The following is a 22,969-nucleotide window of genomic DNA, read 5'->3' on the forward strand; positions in this document are numbered from 1 at the left end:
AGGAACCCGACGTGGGATTCGATCCCTGGTCTCCAGGATCGTGCCCTGGGCCAAAGGCAGGCGCCAAACCGCTGCACCACCCAGGGATCCCCATTCCTGATTTCATATCCTTATTTCCCCTCCTCCCATTTGCTTTTGACCTTCCCTGAGTTACATGTTACTCTTCCCAGTTTTTTCAGTGATAAATGGAGATATTTTTCTTTGAAGGACTGTTTCAGTAATAAGTGAATTAGTGTATGTTGTACATTTGGCACCATGCCTGGCTTATTGATACTTAATAAATTTAGTACCCTTCCTCCCTCCCATCATAATGATGATGATAGCAGCTACCAAGAGTTCTTGTTCCCTATGTGCCAGGCGTTTATATGTGATTCACATACAACATCCAAAACCTGACAGTAACCCTGTGTGGTAGATATCATTTGTGCCTATTTTATAAATGGAGAAACAAAGAGAAGTTATTTAATTTGCCCAATGTAATCAAGCCAGTAAGTAGCAGTTGAGATTTTAACCTGGTATTTCATTCCAAAGCCTACACCACACTGCCTCCCACTGCCTAAATTCGTTAAACTCCTCATTTTAAAAACCATCCTCTTGGTCTTCTCTCTTCTGAACTAGAATTATTTCCTTAGCCATGTTCCCTGAAGTTTACTTTATCCTTTGAAAGAGAGCACAAGTTAAGAACAAAGGCCAGGATCTTGTATTTGTTCTGCTGCATACTAGCTATGATCTTTGGTTGGTTCCTTTACCTCTCCTAACTCTTCACTTGTTTGTATAATGGAACAATGATAGGACTTATTTCTTGCAGTAGTTAGTAGTAAGTACATGAAGCTAAATAAATTTAAAGCTGGATGGTTAGTCTATAGAAAACTCAATAAATATCAGCACTTTTTTCCTCAATATTTTTCTTTTCCAGTCAAGCTTCTGTGGCCGTATATAGTACATTAAAATCTTTTTGCTTTCTTGTTTTCTCTATTTGATTTTTACATATCAATCTCCGTCTTTTCTAACCTCTTGAATGTTGTCTTGCCTTCATCTATCTTTTTTCACTATTTTGTCATTGAGTTGGCATGCGCTGTACACCCAGTTGGTGCCCAGTCAGTATTTATGGATGCTAATGATGATGGTTACACAAAGATGCTGCTGGCACCAGCCCTGCAGCCTCTGAGGCTGCTTTGAATAATCATGACTTCCTAAGAAGAGAAAAAGAGTCAATCATCTTACTCATAATTGAAGGTCAGAATCTGGTGTCAGCATTTGTTTCTGTGGTGATTGTGTAACTTTTTCTGCAGAATTACCTTTGACAGTCGGAGTAGTCAGGTTTTCTGGCATGAAGCTGATTATCATGCACTCTTACGTTACTTCCTAAAATAGATGCAGTGTCATAGAGGTGAGTTAAGCAAATATTGATCATAGTACAGATTTGTTTTAATTGGAATAGGGGGTCAGAGGAGGCTTACCATTGAGAGTATGTTGGGCTGCCAGGCTCTAGATTAGTTTCCTAGCCTTTCCCATAATCATTTTTGCATCAAAGAAAATTGTGCAAAACTGATTTTAATCCTAAATACTTCTTTCTCTGCCTCTCTGGTATCTTTAATATATTCCCACCTCATTTCTTTGATCCTTAGAAGAGTCATTTTGCTTTTTTCCTGCTTCCATCTCTGTCCTTCATTTTTTTTTTAAGATTTTATTTATTTATTCATGAGAGACAGAGAGGCAAAGACATAGAGAGAGAAGCAGGCTCCTCGCAGGAAGCCTGACGTGGGACTTGATCCCCAGACCAGGATCACACCCTGAGCCAAAGACAGACACTCAACTGCTGAGCCACCCAGGGGTCCCTCTGTCTGTCCTTCATGAACACATTTTCATTCTCAGCAACTTTTGTGAAAGTCTAGCAGGATGCCCTGCATATTATATTTTGGCACTATGCACTAAAAACTGCTAATGACACTGATGTGCATTATTCTAAAGAATGTTAAGAGGTTAAGGTTGAATTTATAACTCACTAATGGTGATGTGCTTCCGTAATTTCAATATCTAGGGGTTTTTTAAATAAAAAGGGGAAAAATGAAAAAAAAATAATTAAAAAAATTTTTGTGCAAAAAAGTAGGAAGATTGTGACCAAGAGTAAAACCAACAAAAAAATCTGTTTATGGCAGATTTCATTTAGTAGAAAATACAGATTATTTCTTACCATATCTAATGATTCCCAGATTATATTCTCAATTTAGACCTCTTACCAAAGGCCTGTCCTATAATTCCAGCAATCTCGAGTGAAGACTTTTTTTTCCTTCCCATTTTCTTGTCAAAGGCTGCTAGCCCAACCCTCTACCCCACACAATATGTTAGCTGGGGGTCCCTATTATTTTTATATTTATATATTTATGAATACATAATTGAATATATATTAATATACACATGCTGATTTTTAAAATTTTCATCTATTTAAAGAAGTTAATAATGAACATGTAGCTATTCAAGAAGCTATTTCAAGTAAGCATATATGATTCATAGGTACAAGGAAATGTTTATTGAGTATCAATTTTAGCTTAATTTGACTAAAAGGAAAGAGGAGTAAGATTTGAATGAAGTGAAATATTCAGGAGGTAGAAAGAGACGGAGGCAAAGAATGCGAGGTAGAGAAACTCGCCTCTATGAGATTTTTTAACTTCTGTCTTATTTTTCTGTTGATGGCAAAAGGAGAATCATTATTTAACCTGTAAGCCTGACATTCTGCACCCCCAGTCTAGATCTGTTACAAGGGAACCTGTCTTAAAAATAGCATATTGGAGGCTCACATACTTTTCAGCAAACTGAGATAATCCTTTAGCAAATTGTGGGGTTATTTCTTACTTAAGGTTGTGGCCTTCTAGTGACAGAACTAAGACTAATTCATGTGCTAGAAGAAATGAATAAGAGTACTTGTGTGGATTTGGGCAATTATTTCAGACATCTTCGGATTCAGTTCCTTCCAAAAGGAAAGACAAACTCAAAAAGAGAACAATTAGTTCTTTATAATAGCCTGTGACTTGTGAGAATTCTTTGAGATAATTCAAAGTGCTTAGAATGTGCCTGGTGCCTAGTAAGAACTCAGTAAGTGTTAATTGCTTTTATTTTTATTATTTCTCCTGTGTTTAAAAAAATTTTTTTAGGTGAACCATTTTAAGGAAGTCAAATGTATGTGTTTTTACAGATAGAGGTAAGTTGCCAATTAGAATGTGCATCTAATTTAGAAATTCAGTAGGAGCTGAAGAAATCTTGATTGTTTTCTCACATTTTTTTTAAGATTTTGTTTTTAAGGAGTCTTTACATCCAATGCAGGGCTCGAACTTAAAACCCCAAGATCAAGAGCCACATGCTCTACCAACTAAGCCAGCCAGATGCCCGGATTTTCTCACATGTTTAAAGGTCTAAATCTCTGTAGTTATTAGAATTTAGTAGTCCTAAGAATTTAGCGATTTCTCTCTTTAAGGACATCTCTTGGTTGTGCTATTTTGTTTGTCTTATTTCTATTGGCTATGTGATGGCAAGTCTGGCATATTCAATTGCAGAACAGTGCCTACGGGGCTTTATGCGATTAACAGCCATGGCATGTTGTTATCCATCTCCCTTGTTAGGCTATAAAGCTAGTGAAGGCAGTGACATTCTTGCACACCATTGCACTTTCAGTGCCTAGAACAGTATCTGGCACATGCTCCTGGTCAGAATATTTGTTGAAGAATAGAGTGACTTCCCGTTTGAAAACCCAGGGCAAGAGAGGGGTCCTAAAAGATGAATTATGTATTGTAGTATTGAATCTCTGATTTTTGTTTGAAACCTAGTTTTGGGGACACCTGGGTGGCTCAGCGGTTAAGCGTCTGCCTTTGGCTCAGGGCGTGATCCTGGAATCCTGGGATCAAGTCCCACGTTGGGCTCCCTGTGTGGAGCCTGCTTCTCCCTCTGCCTGTGTCTCTGCCTCTCTCTCGGTGTCTCTCGTGAATAAATAAATAAAATATTTAAAGAAAGAAAAGAAAAGAAACTTGGTTTTGTATCATGCAAGTAATGGCATTCTCATGAATTTCATTTTCTCTCTTAATAGTAAATAAAGTGAGGGAAATTTCATGGAAAAGGTCAGACTGCAGAATCATTACAAGCTAGGTTTGAATCCAAGCTCTGTGTCCACAGCTTAAGCTCTCCCAGCCTCGGTGTGCTCATCTCTTAAATAGGAATAGTTTCAAATTAGCTATTATGATAACTAAATGAGGTGACATATAAAATGGTACATAGAATCTTCAACAAAAAGTTAGATTCCTTTCTCCTTTTTTTCTCCTCATAGCACATAATTTAAAGCAATTTGGGGGCACCTGGCTGGTTCAGTCGGTGGACATGCAACTCTTGATCTCAGTGTTGTAAATTCAAGCCCCACACTGGGCGTAGAGATTACTTAAAAATAAAATCTTAAAATGTAATTCAGCTTTTCTTTATTTCAAAGTAATCTGCATACTCTGATGATATTTGGGTAAGAAATAGGAATAGGCTGGCTCCTATGGGAAACAGGTTTGTGGGGTAGAGAATGCACTGAACTAGGAATTGGGAAACCAAAGGTAGTTCTAGCTTTTTTCAGACTAGGAATATGACCTGGGGTAAATCACATAACCATCCTGGTCTGAGTTTGTTTCTATTAAGTAATATCCCCCAGTGTCTAATAATATTTGAGAAAGCAGCAAAAGGACTGTTTTCTACCCCGTTAAAAATAAGCTCCTAAAATGTCAACATTAGCAACAATAACAAGATCCACAACAGAATGCTCTTTTAAACAACGCAGAAACACTGTTGTTTGTCTTGGGCACTTGAGGCATCAGAGCTGCCCCCCACTCTTGAATTTATAATTGTTAATTTGCATCATTCATTTTTTTTGAAGCAAATCAGTACATTTGGAAATCCATATTTCGTGGAGCTACTTAACTAATTGCTGCAATCAGCAGCAATTTATTTTATAACAGGGCTGTTCAAATCACTCTGAGGTTGGCATACCGTACAGTATTTTTAAGATCATATTTTCAATGACAAGTTTTAATAGGGGAAAATGGTTAATCTGTTAAAAACTCTCCTGAAAACCATAACTTTAATCCTGTATTTTCTCTTTAGCCAAAGGTAACTTAAAAGGCCATAGCAAAGTCATTGACCTAGTGGATACACCAGCTGTTGGAGAGGCTGTCCCATTTAGAAGAACCAAGAGAGGGAAAGCATACCCTGTTTTCCCTCTTGTTTAGAGACCCTCATTAAATTACTCAGAAACAATAATCAGATATCTGCTGTTCAAGTTAATGGCACCTCTGAGTCCCTGTCAAGAGAGCTTTATTTAATGCGCAACAGACCTGGAGTGATGCAGGTGCTTTTTCAGGCCCTCATTTAATTTAAGCTGCTTTAGTTGGCATGGCAACTAGTTGAGACATCTGGGAGACATTATGCTGGGGATTGAGACTTCAGAGGATTTATACTGGAGCAAAGCAGAAACCTTATCATAAAGTGGTGTGTGTTGCTTCTAAATTTCTGAAGATGTACTGTTAAATCTTCAAATTCAGGAATTCTTTGTACAGAGAAATCAAGTTTTTAAAGGTTGGCCTGTTTGTTGGCTTGTTTCCTATGAAGAAAAACTCCTTTATGTGGAGTGAAAAATGTATCTCCCCTGAAGAATTTACTTTGCTAAACTAAAGGTTGATAAAACTTACTCTCTGCAGATTCGCCATTTTAATCACATTATAATAATAATACATTTAACATTTTTCAGTCTTTTGTGTTTAAAATATTTTAGAAGAGAAGAAAGTATCTCTGCACAGAGGTAATAAGCAAAATGGCTAAGATGGACAAAGCTCTGTATGGTTTTGCCCTAGACTTTCTGGTTAATTTAAGAGTTTATCAACCTATGCCCATTCTTTTTATATATATATATATTGGTTTTATTTTAATTCCAATATAGGTAAAATATTGTGCTATATTAGTTTCAGGTATGCAATATAGAGATTCAGTAATCCTCTGCATCACTTAGTGCTCTATCCCCATTCTTTTAAGTCAGCTTGTCATCATCTTAACCAAAGGTATGAAAGTAGCACTCTCCTTTCTTAAGTATTGTAACAGACAGTTGAATAAAAGGTTTTTCAGGTTCACAGATCCTGAGGACAGACAGTGACATGGTAATGTAGTCATTTGTGTTTAGCCCGGGGAATACCGCCGGTTTATATTTTATGAAAAATTATGCACATATGTATGTGGTTTTAGTAGAAAAGAATTGCCTTTACCATTTGAAATCATGCTTTATATTCATTTTGAATGCCTTGCTTTTCATTTGGTACCTGATACACTTTGCTCTGTGTTAGGGTTGAACCATATGAAATTATTATTTTTGTTGGTCAGTAATAGTCCAGTATTACCAGTTCAAATCCAATAGATTTAGAGTGAACAACACCCTGATCTGGAAATATATGTTTTGAAATGCTAAATGAAATGTAGGATTTTTTTTCTGAAATGAATAATTATTTGTAAAATATCTGTTTATATTAGCCATTCCAGCCAGCCAATGTTTTCCTTCTCCCCTTTCTGTTTTTTTTTCCTTCTCCCCTTTCTTTGAAAATGTAGTCTCTGTTAGAAGAAAGCATATGACATTATTTCATACTTACTCTGTTTTTGGCTTCTGTATCGTTTATACGTTTTTTAAGTCAAAGCAAGATTTTTCATGTGCCAGCAATATGAATTCAACCTGATAACTTGAAAATTAAGATGTTTTCTCTCTGCTACTTGCATGCGTACCAACTGTCACTACTAACAGTAAGGATTCTGGCATCATAATTCGGCTGCCCATTTGTAGATATTAAAGGCAGAATAGAATATAACCTGCTCTTCATTTCCATGCAACTTTTCAATCCTTGCAGGAACAAAAAGTTCTCAGACTCAGCAGACATGACTGACATCCCAGATAAATGCATTTATACTGTCTTTGGGAATTTTTTTTTTCCTGAGTAAAATCTCAAGTTGACAACACTTAATACAGTGATGGCAGTTGTAAAGTTTTTCTGTTTGTGTTGTTGTTGTTTATTCATAATATTTCTGTGTTTTAGTCCCTTGAGATTTCTGGAGTCAACTCAAGAATTTTGGGAGTTCTGATTAAGGCTTAATGGTACAAGTAGAAATTTTTTTCCTATCTCTATGATTAAGATTTCCTAGTGGATAAAAAAAATTTTAATTTTATGTACAGGAAAGAAATAGTAGGACTCAGATCTTTTTCTATCCTTCAAAAAACTAAAGCTTTATTTCCTGGAAGCAGCATGAGTGAGCTATGGGGTCTTTGACCCCTTCTCTAACTCATACAGAACCCTGGCAGCCTGGCCCATGCCTTCTAAGACAGAAGTTTGGAAAACTCTTCTCCAGAGAAATGGATTAACTTAAGAGAAAGCATCTATTCATAATTGAGGATCCCTCATGAAACAAAACTATAAAGCACTAAGCCATCCCACAGAGCTACATTACAGTCACATAGTAATAAGCTAAGCATCCAATGATAGGGATTGCTTAAGTCATGACATATTCCATAACACAATACTATTTAAATTATAAAAAAGAAATATATACCATGGAAAGGTGTTCACAAGTTATTTTAAATGGGAAAAAAAAGTATATGTAGTATGTTCTATTTCAACACTATAATTCTGCTTAAGGAATGTATTAGGAAATAATCAAATTCACATAAATATATGGATAGAGATATGTTTATCTCAGATTTATTTAAAGTAAGAAAATTAGAAATAACTTGGATTTTCAACAATGATAGATTGGTTAAATGAATTCTGTATGGTAGAACACTATGGTCACAAAATTTCTGCTTATTAGAATATTTAATGACAGGAGAAAATGCTTATATTTTATTAAGAAAACAGGTAGCAACGCCATGTATACGTCATAATCCCAATTTTAAATATACATATACAGGGATCCCTGGGTGGCACAGCGGTTTAGCGCCTGCCTTTGGCCCAGGGCGTGATCCTGGAGACCCTGGATCGAATCCCACGTCAGGCTCCCGGTGCATGGAGCCTGCTTCTCCCTCTGCCTGTGTCTCTGCCTCTCTCCTCTCTCTCTCTCTCTGTGTGTGACTATCATAAATAAATAAAAATTAAAAGAAAAAAAATAAATAAATTTAAAAATAAATAAATAAATATACATATGCATGTACAACATTTTCACAAAGATGTTATAGGTTCATTCAAAGAGGTAGAATTCTGGGTAATTATTCTATTCCTTGGCTTTTTTGTATTTCCCTAGTTTTCTACAGTGTTTTGTTTTGGGGTTTTTTTAATACTTTTTTGGAAATTTTCAAAAATACAGAAAAGTAGAGACAATATAATAACTCATTTACCTAATACACAGATTCAATAATTGTTCATCATTTTGCCAATCTCATGTCCTCTCTCCCTTTTTATTGGGAAGGCTGGAGTTATTTTAAAGTAGATCTCAAACATCAAATTATTTTACCTATAAATACTTGAACATGCATTTCTAACTGATAAGGACTTAAAAAACCTAATGATTGTCATTATCATACCTAGTAAAATTAGCTAATTTCTTACTATTCCCTGATTTCCTCAAAGATCTCTTTTTTAATCAAGTTTGTTTAAATCGGGTTCTAAACAAAGTCCATATATTGTATTTGGTTATTACATCTTTTAAGACTTATTCCAAACATACCTACTTTCCCTTCCTCTTAAATACCCATCCTACTTTTTTGTCATTTATTGGAGAGATTTTCTTTTTTTTTTTTTAAAAGATTTTATTTATTTATTCATGATAAACATAGAGAGAAAGAGAGAGGCAGAGACACAGGCAGAGGGAGAAGCAGGCTCCATGCCGGAAGCCTGACGTGGGACTCGATCCCAGGACTCCAGGATCGCGCCCTGGGCCAAAGGCAGGCACTAAACCACTGAGCCACCCAGGGATCCCTGGAAAGATTTTCTTAAGGAATGATCCACATTATGTGTTTAGCTGATTGCTTCTTCATGGCATCTCTTGTTCTTTTATTCCCCATATTTCTAGTAAACTGGTAATTAGAGCTAGAGGATTAATTATATTGAGGTTTGTTTTTTGTTTTCTGAGGCGATGGGGCAAAGGGAATTTTAAGCAGGCTCAATGCCCAGTGGTGAGCCCAACACAGAGCTAGACATGGGAATCCATCTCATGACCCTGAGATCGTGACCCAAGCTGAAATCAAGAGTTGGATGCCTAACCAACTGAGCCACCCAGGTGCCCCTATATTAAGGTTTTGTTTTGTTTTGTTTTGTTTAAGATATGAATATTTTCCAGGCAGTGGTGTGAATATCACAGACACATGAAGTCTTTTCACACATTAAGTGTTGCTAAGGTTGAGTGGTCAATTGAGGTAATGCTGATCGGTCTCATCCCTTTCATCCCTTAGCTGAAAGTCTTCTATAAAAATACAGTGAACATTTAGTATATTTTATTACAGCTTTTAAAATTATAACTCAAAGGAAGATAAAATCCAACCATTGAAACAGTCCTCAACATAAGTCAAGTCCAGTTTTACTTCTGTATAACCTTAGGTTACCTGCCTTCTGTTAACCTTAATTTCCTCATTTATAATTGGGAATACCACCTCCTTCCCTGTAGGGTTGCCATGAAAACTAAATGAGTTGATATTTTTAAAATACTTAAGGTGCTGGTTTACCTAGTAGGTACTCAGTATGTATTAGTTCATTCACTCAACGGATGTTTACAGGAGACTTAACTGCATGCAGGCATTTGTTTCTGAGCTTTTGAGATAGACTTGGAAACAAAACAGACAAAAACCCTTGCCCTCATGGGGCAGAGTTGGGGAGACAAACAATAAACACTGTAAGTAAATTACATAGGATAAGTACTAAAGGAAAAAAGAAAAAGAGCTGTGCGTGGGGGTAGTTTTTGTATAAGGCATGCAAGATGTAATATTAGAGTGGTCAGGCCTCATTCAAAAGATAAGATTTGAGCAAAAACACAAAGGAAGTGAGAGAGAAAAACACACTCCAGGCAGAGGGAGTAGCTAAAGCAAAGGCCTAAGGTCAGAGTATATCTAGCATATTTAAAGAATAGCAAAAGTGATAGGAGAAAAGGTCAGAGAAGTAAGGAGATCAGATCATTTATGGCCATATGAGAACATTTTAAGGACTTTGGCTTTGACTATAAATGAAATGGGAAACTTTTGCAGAAGAGTGACATAATCTGGCTTTTATTAAAAAAGATGTCCTGTGAAATGCAGCCAAAAAATAAGATAAATTGAAGAATGGAAAGAGCCATGGATAAACATGTACTAAAGCAAATATTGCAAAATGTTAAGTGTAAAATCTAGGGTGTGTGTGTGTGTGTGTGTGTATGGATGATCACTTTAATTCTTTCAGGTTTTCCACGTGTTTAAAAATTTGTGTAAGAAAAAAGGTTAAGCCATTAAGAAAAAAAATCTAGATCTAACCCTGGTAATAATATAGTAATTTAACTTAGATGTATTATTTTATAGAATGATTCTAGCATATCACCGAAGACTGTCCTTAGGAAATTCTACATGTAAAATCTCATGCCCTCACTAACCTTCATTATGGAGTAGAATGTAATTCTTCAGAAAGTCCATTAATAAAACTTAAAGTAACCTAAGAATATAAAAACATTAAAAATAATATTTTCTATATCATAAAGTAACTATCAATATGTAGACAAAATAGAAATGTAATAGTCAAAAATTTATTCTGGCTGCTATGTTTTAGAAATCTAGAAATACAGAAATCTAGTCTTGGGCCAAGGGAGGTAACAGTGGCCATGATAAGTAGTCTTAATTCTGTGGCTAAATTTTGAAAGAACCAACAAGATTCTCTAATGGTTTGGAGGTAGAGTAAGAGAGAAAAAGAGAAATCTAGAATGACTCCAGGGTTTGTAGTTTGTGGTATAAGCAGCTTGCTGGAAAAATAGGTTTGCTGTGGCAATGCCTACAACTAGAATAAGTGATTTGGTGGGGGACGGATGGAGAATACATGTTTGGACAGTTTTGAGATGTCAACTAGACATCCAGAGAAGATGATGAGTATACAATTTGATTAACAAGGCGGATTTAAGGAAACAAGATTGACTAGAGATAAAAGTTGGGAGTCATCTGCATATATGTTGTTTATAAAGTCTTGGGATTGGATTCAATCACCCAAGAAATTCAGTGTGGAAAGACAAGAGGACCATACCTTGGGGCATTTCAACATTACGTGGTTGGAAAAGAGAAACAACAAAGGAGGATTGAGAAGGAACAACCAGTGAGAGAGAAGAAAAGCCAACAGTTGGGTATTCTAGAAGCCATTTGAAGAAAATGTTTCACGGAGGGCGCTTTGACTGTGTGTCAGGTGTTATCATTATTAATTCTCCTCTCTCAAGTTGTTACTACTTACTTTTGCTAAAACGTTAAATTAGAATAGTTTTTAAATCATTCTATCATTCTCCCCAGATTATGACCCCAGATTATGACTACAAGAGTCTTTAAAGCTCATAAAAGTAAAATCCAAAGTATAACAGCACTTTTGAAAAATTTAAGTTCTGAAAGCAAACCCCTTCTCATCTTTAGTTTTATATGCCTAGCATTTACCCTTACAGCAAGAATGTAAATGCTAAAATAAGAGTCCTGGGACCCTCTTAGTTCATTTATAGTTCATGCTAAGCACCCTACAACTACAACTGCCCCTACGATGGCCTATCTTCTAGGATTAGCTATGGGACAATACTGATGTAAGAGGTGTTTTATAGGCTGTCAGATGAGTTGTCCTTTCAAAAGATTCCATGATATCATTCTGGAAGAAGAAAGTTAGGATCAGAAGAACTGTGTAAGAAAGGAGAATAACCCTGCAGCCCAATAACATCTCTGCTTTGTTGCTTTGCCTTTCCCTGCTTTCAGTTGTACAGGGCTAGGGGAGTTTTAGTGTTTTAACTCAGAACATGAAACTAACTTTCACAAGGTGTCAAAAGAATTTGAAGCCTGGTATACATCTTGTAAAGTTAAGAGTACTCTCCCCTTGTTTTAAGGAAGGTTAAATTTAAATCACAGAATTCACCCAAACTTGTAATGAGTCCTTTGTGGGCAGGGTAAGGCATGAATTTGCCCTATTCTAGGTATAGCAAAAGAGTTACCCTTCATAAGAGTTCTGAATTCCACATCTCATTGCTCCCTAGGCTCCGGCCTTTGATCATCTCCATGTGTTATATGAACAAAACCCTGAGTGAATAAAAGTACAAAGCCTAGGAATCTTAAAACTTAATAAAGGAGGGATAAATGTAAAAAAAGAAAAAGTTAAAAAAAGAATTAAGATGGTAGATAGACTTGGGTTTGAACTAATCATTTTGCACATTTCTAGGAGTACTGTTCTTTATAAAGTAACTTAAACCCCATAGTTGATGGGTAGGTTGTCATACTTTTCATTGGTGCCATGGTGGCTTAGTGTGAGACCACCAACCCTCTCTTGCTTGCATTCAAAGGATGCTCCAGTAACATGTCTGAATAGACCCTGAGACTATTTGGTCTTCACATTCTTCCTGGTCCAGCTGTCATTTAAAATGTTTATCCTTTTTGAGAAGATATTTCCCGATGACATATCGAATTCAGGATTAATATTCAATAAATATAAAGAACTTATGCAACTGAACATCAAAAAACAAATAATTCAATTAAAAATGAGAGGACATAAACAGACATTCCTCCAAAGAAGACATACAGATGGCCAACAGACACATGAAAAGATTCTCAACATCACTTGTCATCAGGGAAATACAAATCAAAACTACAATGCAATATCAATTCACATGTCAGAATGGCTAAAATAAAAAACAGAAGAAATAACAAGTGTTGATGTGTAGAGAAAGGAACTCTGTTACGCTCTTGGTGGGAATGCAAACTGGTGCAGCCACTCTGGAAACAGTTTGTAGGTTCCTCAAAAAGTTAAAAATAGAACTGCCTTGGATCTAGTATCTCACTACTGGGTATTTACCCCCAAAATACAAAACACTAATTCAAAAGAGATATATGCACCCCTATGTTTATTGCAGCATTATTTACAATATCCAAATTACGGAAGCAGCCCAAGTACCTATTGATAGATGAATGGATAAAGATGTGGTACATAGGGATCCCTGGGTGGCGCAGCGGTTTGGCGCCTGCCTTTGGCCCAGGGCGTGATCCTGGAGACCCGGGATCGAATCCCACATAAGGCTCACGGTACATGGAGCCTGCTTCTACCTCTGCCTATGTCTCTGCCTCTCTCTCTCTCTGTGTGTGACTATCATAAATAATAATAAAAAAAAAAGATGTGGTACATATATACGCAATGGAATATAAAAAGAATGAAATCTTGCCATTTGCAACAACCATGGATGGATCTAGGGAATATAATGCTAAGCGAAATAACTCAGTTGAAGAAAGACGAATACCATGATTTCACTCGTACATGGAATTTAAGAAACAAAACAAAGGAAAAACACAGACTCTTAACTATAGAGAACAGTTACCAGAGGGGAAGTGATGGGGGAGAGTGGGTGAAATAGATGAAGGGGATTAAGAGTGCATCTATCATGATGAACACTGAATACTGTATAGAATTGTTGAATCACTGTATTGTAATAAGTGTATTGTACACCTGAAACTGAACACTGTATGTTAACTATCCTAGAATTAAACATTTAATTTCAAAAATATTTACCCTTATTTTTCTTTTATAATGCTAATTATAGAGAAGTCACTAAATTTATTTCTGTTAACTTTTAAGTGGTAAATTCTTTAATTTTGGCGATTTTTTATCTTGTAAGGGCTGGAATTTTCACTTCTGTCATACTGTCTAGAAGCTTCCTTTCCCTAAGCTTTTTCCAGCTCTAAGAATGGAAGTTATCCTTTAGACCTAGTGCCTACTTTGAGGGTATTGGGGGCTGAATTCTCGAAACTCTCCTTAACTTATAACCTCAAGATATGTTGTCACAGAATTGATGCAGAGTGACCTACATAAAATTATCGTCTCTCCTCAACCACTCAGCTCAGATCATGTCAAAGTTTTTCTTTATCAGATTTTGCGAGGTAAGCTTTTCTTTGTGAAGAAAAAGGTGGTGTCACTGTATAAGTGAAATGTTTTACTTTTCATTTGAACTTTAATCTGACTTTTCAAGGCTTTCTTCTTCCCTAAAGACTTTTCTCTTTTGACCAAGGAATATTTATTTGATGTTAAGAGGTTTTTAAGGTGTCCAAATGGTTCTTATTTTCACTGATAGAAGAGAGAGCTCTAATTCATTACTCCATTAAGTAGGTTAATCTAGGGAGGTAAGTAAGCAGGATAGTTTGTGGAACCCTGTGGTCTGTCATAAAGTTTCTGGTAAGCAGCTTTTAGTAAAAATATATGGCTGGCATCAGGTGACTCCATTGAAAAGTAACTGTTCCCTATTGATGACATTTATTCTTCAAGTGTGGGCAAAATGTTGGCTGGTTGGTATACCTGAGTCCAACTCTAGAAAAAGAAAATGACTCTTAAAGCCAAAGTATTGAGGAGATTGAGAAACATCCAGCTAAATAATTCTCCAGACTGGTTCATTAAAGAGACTTGATAGGCAGTTTGAGCCAACATTGCTGGAGCTTCTTCTGGCCATCATTTTACTGTTACAAATGGAGAATTGTTTAAAGCTGAAACAGCTTTCTTACCTAGTAATATACTCTCCCTGCTCCACTCCCACACCAAGATTCATAGAATTCAGTTATTCTTTATAGAGGTTAAAAAGCATCTGCCAACAGAATGAAAACACACAATATTAAAACTAGGATGTTCACCTTCCATTGATTTGTTGATATTCTGTGGTGGGGGACAGAATGAAGATACTGGATATTGAATATTTTTTTACACTGTAACAATATATATATGATTTGCTGTGTTTTATTCAAAAGACTCAGCCTTGAAGCTGTAGCCTTTTTCTACCAGTGCTAAAACTCAGTCTTTTAAGATATCAAAAATATTTTAAAGGCACTGATTACTCTCTTGTATCTCAGGAGTGGTGAATACTACTGACAGCCCTGTGCAGGTTGCTGAATTTAGTCTTATCCATGAAAATCTGCCTTGGGAAGGGCTCCCTATCGGGTAATGAGAATTATTTTTGTTGGAGCATGCCCAGAATCACAGGTTGAGAGTACCCATAGCAGAGCTCCAGTAGCCACCCACATTTATGAGCCATTCAAGGATATTGGTATGATCAACTTTAATTCCAGTGCCTGAAAAGCTTATCTATATTTAAATCTAATTCATCTTTTGAGTTACAGGCATTATTTATAGGTTGTGCAAACCTTTGATGACACTTATCTTACTGTTGGAAAATTACAGTTTTTCGAGGTGGGACTAAGTCAAGCTTTTCATAATGGTTATTATGCTGTTACTTAGAGAACAATCTTATATCCTATATTCTCTGTTTCTCTTGTTTCCCCCAAATCATTGGTTGACTGAAAAGAATTAAATGTCTGCAATTAAATCCATTTGTTATTTCAGGTTTGAAATATCTCCATTCAGCTGGCATTTTACATCGAGACATTAAGCCAGGGAATCTCCTTGTGAACAGCAACTGTGTTCTAAAGGTAGTTTTCAGTTTATTCAAATATCTGGGAAAAATTTAGAATGCCAAGTCAGTTTTAAGAACAAGGTGTTTCTGTGAAAGAGTTAAATTTATTTTCATCACTTTACCAAAAATTAAAGAACCGAGTTTTCTCTAGCAAAATTGCTAGTCATGGCCATAGTAGCCAATTTGTAGTCTTGACTCATGGTTTCTTCATGATAGTTTGCATGTTTTAGAAATACTGAAATTGGAATTATGATGTGACCAGAAAGAAGGTAGAGAAGGTGATTTCTTTTTTGATTGGTCCATTGCTAAAGGAAGTATATATCAAAAGATATACTGGAAGACCAATAAGTTATTTATATGAGAACGAAGTATGAATTTTAACACCATCTGTGTTGTGGTTTGTTGTGTATGTGTTGTTGCTTTTGTTTTTGTTTTCGTTTTTAAGATTTTATTTATTTATTAATGAGAGACATAGAGAGGCAGAGACATAGGCAGAGGGAGAAGCAGGCTTTTCACAGGGAGCCTGATGCAGGACTTGATCCCAGGACCCAGGATCACGACCCGAGCCAAAGGCAGATGCTCAACCACTGAGCCACCCAGGCATCCCTGTTGTGTGTGTTTGGGGGGGGGGGTTGTTTGTTTGTTTGTTTGGGTTTTTTTTAGATTTTATTTATTTATTTGAGAGCACACAAGAAGTGTGAGGGAGAAGTGGGAGATGCAGGCTCCCTGCTCCACAGGGCTCTAGCCCAACTCTGGGATCATGACCTGAGATGTAAGGCAGACACTTAAGCTCCTGCACCACCCAGGCACCCCAAGATTATCTATATTTTTACACAGCTAACATTTTTATACCCTGTGTGACTGAGATAGCAAAGTAGAAACACTTAAAAGTGAAAATAGCCAGAAAAGCGTCAGATGTATTTGACAATATATAGTGGCCAATCCCTCTACTCCCTCTGAAGAGGAATTACAGGATTTAATTACAAAATCTCAAAGCCATCAATTTCCATTTTTACTTTCCCTTAGTATTTCCACCCACCCACCCAAACCCCTGCTCATTGTTTTTTGTTAAAGTGGCACACAAATCACAAAATCCACGTATGTGCATTTTTAGATGTTTTTGTGGAACTCCTAGTGAGAGGCCCACCATATTTTCCCCATCATAGAAATTAGAGATAAGGGCTGCCCTAGGGCTTTGTCATTTCTGTGTAAGCAAATTTAAATTTCCATTTATTTTATGAGTGGCTACCGTATTACATGGTGCTTCAGTCTATTGTAAATATTCTTAACATTCCAACTGATGTATTTGAAAAAAATTGGTGTTTATTCTGTTTTAATAAATAAAGTTTATTGATGTTTATGTTTAAATAAATAAAGATTTGAGAGAAAGAGAGCGCACAGTGGTGAGGGGCAGACAGAGAAAGAGAGTTCCAAGCAGACTCCATGCTGAGCACAGAGCATGACAGAGCAGTTCAGTCTCACCACCCTGAGATCATGTCCTGAACCGAAACCAAGAGTTGGATGCTTAACCAACTGTGCCACCCAGGCACCCCAAGAAAACTGGGTTTTAGATGTTGCCTGCTTTATAAGTTATCAAGCTGTCATTGTTACTTAGCTTGATGGCAGTTAAGCTAAATATTAAAAGCAAGTATATAAATAAGATCATTTTGTATTTTAAATGCTTTCTTTAAACTCTGGGCAAATTTTCTTTAAAAGCTGGTATGTTATACTGTGAAAAAAATTCTCCATTATAGCCTTGAAGAACTGTTCCTGATTTAACCCTAGAAAGATATTTTTTTTTAAACTATCTTTCATGGGATGCCTGGGTGGCCCAGCGGTTGAGTGTCTGCCTTCGATTCAGGGCATGATCCCTGGAGTCCCGGAATGGAGTCCCACATCAGGCTCCCTGTGTGGAGCCTGCTTCTCCCTCTGCCTGTGTCTCTGCCTCTGTCTCTCGGTGTCTCATGAATAAATAAATAAAATCTTAAAAAAAATTTTTTTAAGTAAAAATAAAACTATCTTTCATATTTTCCCTGAAAACAACTAATGTTGTAGTTCACTCTATTTCCACAGAGAAATTAATTGTTCCCAGTATCCACTAAAGTAAATACTCCTTCTATAGGTCATTGAATTCATTTCCCTGCTACCTTTCCACTTTTTAAAGAGAGCAACAACCTATCTGCATAACATTCATTTTAATTTTTAAAAAATTAAAAACCTTAGGAGTTCTTTATTCTGTTCAGACCAAATCAGCTTTATGTGCAGTTTAAGTCAGTTTCTTCTTATTTTGGTTTTTGCTTGGAGAACTTCACAAAGCATTTTATTTAGAATCCGTCATGCTTGATGCCATTATCTACTTGAAGTTTGTGTTTTCAAATTGTCTGTTATGGTATTGTAACTTACAGTTATACAGATGAGTAACTAGAGAAAAATGTCATTTATGAATAAACAATACACAGCTCAGGATAAATTGAAATTGTGTCCACTCCTTTGACTTGTCTTAGCAGCCTACTTTTAAAACCCAGAATGGAGTGCCAAGCTACAGACACTAATTCTTTCTTCTCAAATGTACAAATCCATCGAAAACAATTATGATAAAACATTTTTTAAAATTAGTATCCTTTCATATTGTGAATATATTTTGTTTCCTATTAAGCACAAAATGGTTAATTTTGTTGGATATCTCATTATCTTTTTGATTATCTGATCATATCAGCTTCTTACTTTGGGTTTAGCTTCTCTTCCAGATAAATTGCCAAAAATGAATCCAGACAGACTGATGTTTTTAAAAACAAAGGACTTGGGATCCCTGGGTGGCGCAGCGGTTTAGCGCCTGCCTTTGGCCCAGGGCGCGATCCTGGAGACCCGGGATCGAATCCCACGTCGGGCTCCCGGTGCATGGAGCCTGCTTCTCCCTCTGCCTATGTCTCTGCCTCTCTCTCTCTCTCTCTCTCTCTCTCTCTCTCTCTCTCTCTGTGTGTGTGTGACTATCATAAATAAAAAAAAATAAAATAAAAAAAAATAAAAACAAAGGACTTGCTTTAGAACAGAAAACATTTTCTGTCCGGTGGGTGGTTGGTTTTTGTTTGTTTGTTTTTTGTTTTTTTTTTTTACTATAAACACAAGAAAGATATAGGAAAATGGATTTAAGTTCTCTGGTTTTATTTTGTATTAAAAGGTATCATAAAATGTCAGGCCCACGGAAGAGAGTTTTAAAATACGTGTTGTTTGAACACTAGCCTTTGGGAGAATTTGCTAAGCAACTTATAGGGCTTTTTTTTTTCTTTTTAGGATGGCTTTCAAAGATTTTTTAAGTTGTCAGACCCTTTTTTCAAATAAAATCTTATGCTAGGACTTCAATTTAGAAAACAATGTTATTTCATTATTTATAATATTGACTCATGAAGTTAATCATTGAGAGTGCTGGGGCTTAGAAAGCCATTGCTCTCTTATCTTAACCCCAGTGTTCCCACCTTTTGTTTTGGTAGCCCAGTATTAAGAAAATCTTAATTCCTGAAAATAAGCAGAAGTTGCTGGTGGTTGTGCCGCTGCTGTCTACTAACAGCTCACCTTGCAACCTCAGCATACTTTTCAGTTGAACAGAAATAACAAGAAAAGATTTATTCCTGTGTCTGCATATAAATTAACCAATCTTTCTCATTTACTGTTGTGTTACCAGGTTCTAACATACTGTGCAGAACATAAGAGGCATTCAGTTAAACATTTACACCATGAAGAAATGAATGAACCTAGTAGCATTGGTATTCTACGGTGTGCTACATTTTAACATATACATTTGTGAATAGTATTTTAAATAGAGAGGAACATGTGAAGTTTAGGATTCAGTTTGAAACCCATAGATTTAAGGAAATTTTATGTTTCCCATAAAGACAGTGAACATAGCTCAAGAGGTCTTCAATATAGGCCCCATTTTTTTTTTAAATATTCTATTTATTTATTCATGAGAGACACAGAAAGAGGCAGAGACACAGGCAGAGGGAGAAGCAGGCTCCATGAAGGGAGCCTGACATGGGACTCGATCCCGGGTCTCCAGGATCACACCCTGGGCTGCAGGCGGCATTAAACCGCTGCGCCACTGGGGCTGCCCCTATAGGCCCCATTTTTATTTCCTTATAATACCTTTCTCGATAAGGCTTGAAAATAGTTTGGTTTCTACATTAAACCTAGAAATATGCATTGAGCTGTCTTTTTGGTTTAGTTATCAATTGAAAACAGATTAAAGGTCAGAAGAATATTATTAAGATACATCATTTTGTATAAAAATAAGGAAGTTTTAGATTTTTATCCCTCTTATGCAAATAAGATCAAATTATATATTGACACAAATATACTCTACCTGTGTCATTGAAAACTTTTTGAAGTTCAGAGATATATCAAGATTTTGATTTTTTGCTTATTTTGTTTTACTTTACATTTGTAAATATATTTGTCTCTATAACAGTATTTTGATAATCTTTTCTATTTAGATTTGTGATTTTGGATTGGCCAGAGTGGAGGAATTAGATGAATCCCGTCATATGACTCAGGAAGTTGTTACTCAGTATTACCGGGCTCCAGAAATCCTGATGGGCAGTCGTCATTACAGCAATGCTATTGACATCTGGTCTGTCGGATGTATCTTTGCAGAACTACTAGGACGAAGAATACTGTTTCAGGCACAAAGTCCCATTCAGCAGGTATGATTTTACTTTAGGCTCTCATAGCTTTCAATTTTATTATAGCTTTAAAGGAAAAAACGTCTTGCACACGTCTTGGGCTTATTCGTTGTACTGTCTAAATTGCTTTCAGCAAATTGAGGTTCACTTAAAATTCAGAAAGTTGGGAAGTTGAAGATTACAGAGAGATTCATTTTGTAACTTACGAACCTATTAGAGGGGGTGTTGACTTTATTACATGCACTGATGCATAGCAGCCGACTCTGCTGTAACAATTTGCACAGGTGTAATCTTTCATAGTTAGAGGGCCTCTGTTCTTTCTGACTGAATGGGTCAGGCTTGAAAATGTATTTGATTGCTTAATGTACTTTGTGCTTTGAACATAAATTTTGAGTGTTGATTTCCTTAAATCTGAACATTTAGGAACATTTCTAACCTTTATTTTTGGGCTAAATATTTAAATATAGCAGAGAACATTAGAAGCTTATTAAAATGTAGCTTTAGGAAACCATTCATGATGCTTTATCTACCCGAAGAGCTAATTCATTACCCCACATATTTTCTTGGGATAATTTCTAAGTATTTATTTTTTATCCATAAATCTTAACAATAGTGTTTGCATGAGAATAATGTAACAATGTGCTCAGGCTGCAGAATCAAATTCGTAGATTCAAATCCTAGCTCTGCCACTTACTATCTATTAATTCTTAAGCAAATTAAACCATTTTGAGGATTGTTGTGCAGATCAAATGAAGTAATAAAGACGAAAATGAGGCCTGGCACATAGTAAGCACTCAGCAAATATTAGTAACTGTGATAGTGGTGATATGCCAGGATGCTAGGGATGCAGTGGTGATGAAGACAAAGTTCCTGCCTTTGTTAAACTTTCACATAAGACAAAATAAATATGTACAAAAATAAATAAATAAATAAATAAATAAATAAATAAATAAATAAATAAATAAATAAATAAATATGTACACAAGTAAATATAAATCCAAATAATGATAAATTCTGTGAAGAAAAATTGAACCAGGTTAGGGATAGGGAATGATGATTGAAGAGAGCAGTGCTAAAGGATTCTCTGAGAGGATGATATGTAAGGAGTGACTCAAGTGAAATGAAGGAGCGAGATACTTGGTATGTTTCAGGAAAAGGGACAACCAACATAAGTAAGCCTCTGAGGCAAGAGCTGGTGTGGCCTTTGGAGGGATGGCATGATCAAGGGGGAGATTGTAAGAGACAAGATCAGAGAGAGAGAGAGAGAGAGAGAGCACACACGCGCATGCCTGACTGTGGTGACCAGATGCAGACTTTGGATTTTATTCTGTCCAAAGTATAATGGAAAGCTGTATGAAGGTTTTGACCAAGGAAGTGTTAAGATTTGATCACATTTTTTTTATTTGATCACATTTTAAAAGATCACCCTGACTACTGTGTATCTTTGTAAATAATTCATGTACTTGACCCAAAATGGAATTATTTCTTTTATATTCATCTACAAAGAATTAATTGGTACATTAGAAACTGTATTGCTATGATCAGCATTTGAAATTATTTCTCTGCTATACTCTATTTTTATCAAGTTTACATCTTAAAAATTTATCTTAGTGACAAAAAATTATCATATATAATTTTAATGTTGGGTACTATTTTTTTTTAAGATTTTATTTATTCATGACAGAGAGAGAGAGACAGGCAGAGGGAGAAGCAGGCTCTGCAGGGAGCCCAAGGGAGAAGCAGGCTCTGCAGGGAGCCCAACGTGAGACTGGGTCCCGGGTCTCTAGGATCACACCCCAGGCTGAAGGCGGCGCTAAACCACTGGGCCACCGGGGCTGCCCCAGTGTTGGGTACTATTAGCAGTATCCACTTTACTATTCACTTTCTTTAGAAAGTAGATTTTAATGGACTTACCTATAAGACCCATCATGTCTGGACACAAGAAGCTGCCATACAGAAAAGTTTAAATAAAAGTTAAGGGGTTTTTCAGGATGCCTGGATGGCTCAGTCAATTGAGTATCTGTCTTGATTTGGCTCAGGTTATGAACTCAGGTCCTGAGATCAGCCCTACATCAGTCTCCTTGCTTAGCAGGGAGTCTGCTTAAGATTCTCCCTCTCCTTCTCCCTCTGCCCCAGCCTCGCTCTCAGTCTCTCTCTCTCAAATAAACAAATCCTAAAAAATAAATAAATAAATAAATAAATAAATAATAATAAATAAATAAATAAATAAATAAATAAAGTTAAGGGGTTGTTCAAATCCTGTATATTGAATTAAGGATCTTGAGTTGCTGCTGAAAAAAAAAACGTGTGTGTGTATGTGTGTGTACACATATATGTATGTATATATTTTATATATATATAAAGTATGAAGCAACTGGCGTAGGATTCAGATATCTTATTTTCTAGAGAAATGCATACATAAGTCTGAGCTTGCCAATCTGATGTAGCCACTGACAGAGAATGCATATCTTTCTATCATCAGTATATTTTAGAATGAGAAATCAAGGATCTAAAGTGTTAAAAGAATCTATAACTTCTAAATGGAAGTAGTTATTTCTGTAGCATTTTTTTCTGTATCTTTGAGAAATAAAAACCCTAGGAACTATAGTTCCTAGCAGACTTCATAAAAATGTTTCTCACTCATGGATCTTACCCATTTTAGACAATTTTCT

General features: G+C 36.1%; 1 protein-coding gene across 1 annotated transcript in view; it reads left to right on the forward strand.

Moving 5' to 3' along the window:
• NLK (nemo like kinase) overlaps positions 1-22,969 on the forward strand; it is a 161,789-nt gene that overhangs the window by 117,230 nt on the left and 21,590 nt on the right. The window contains exons 4-6 of the mRNA XM_055334265.1: positions 13,998-14,104; positions 15,552-15,637; positions 20,109-20,318. Coding sequence (XP_055190240.1) covers positions 13,998-14,104; positions 15,552-15,637; positions 20,109-20,318 — 403 coding nt within the window. The remainder of the gene's footprint in view (positions 1-13,997; positions 14,105-15,551; positions 15,638-20,108; positions 20,319-22,969) is intronic.

Source organism: Nyctereutes procyonoides, unplaced genomic scaffold (assembly GCF_905146905.1).
Source record: "Nyctereutes procyonoides isolate TBG_1078 unplaced genomic scaffold, NYPRO_anot_genome, whole genome shotgun sequence".
Classification (NCBI taxonomy): domain Eukaryota; kingdom Metazoa; phylum Chordata; class Mammalia; order Carnivora; family Canidae; genus Nyctereutes; species Nyctereutes procyonoides.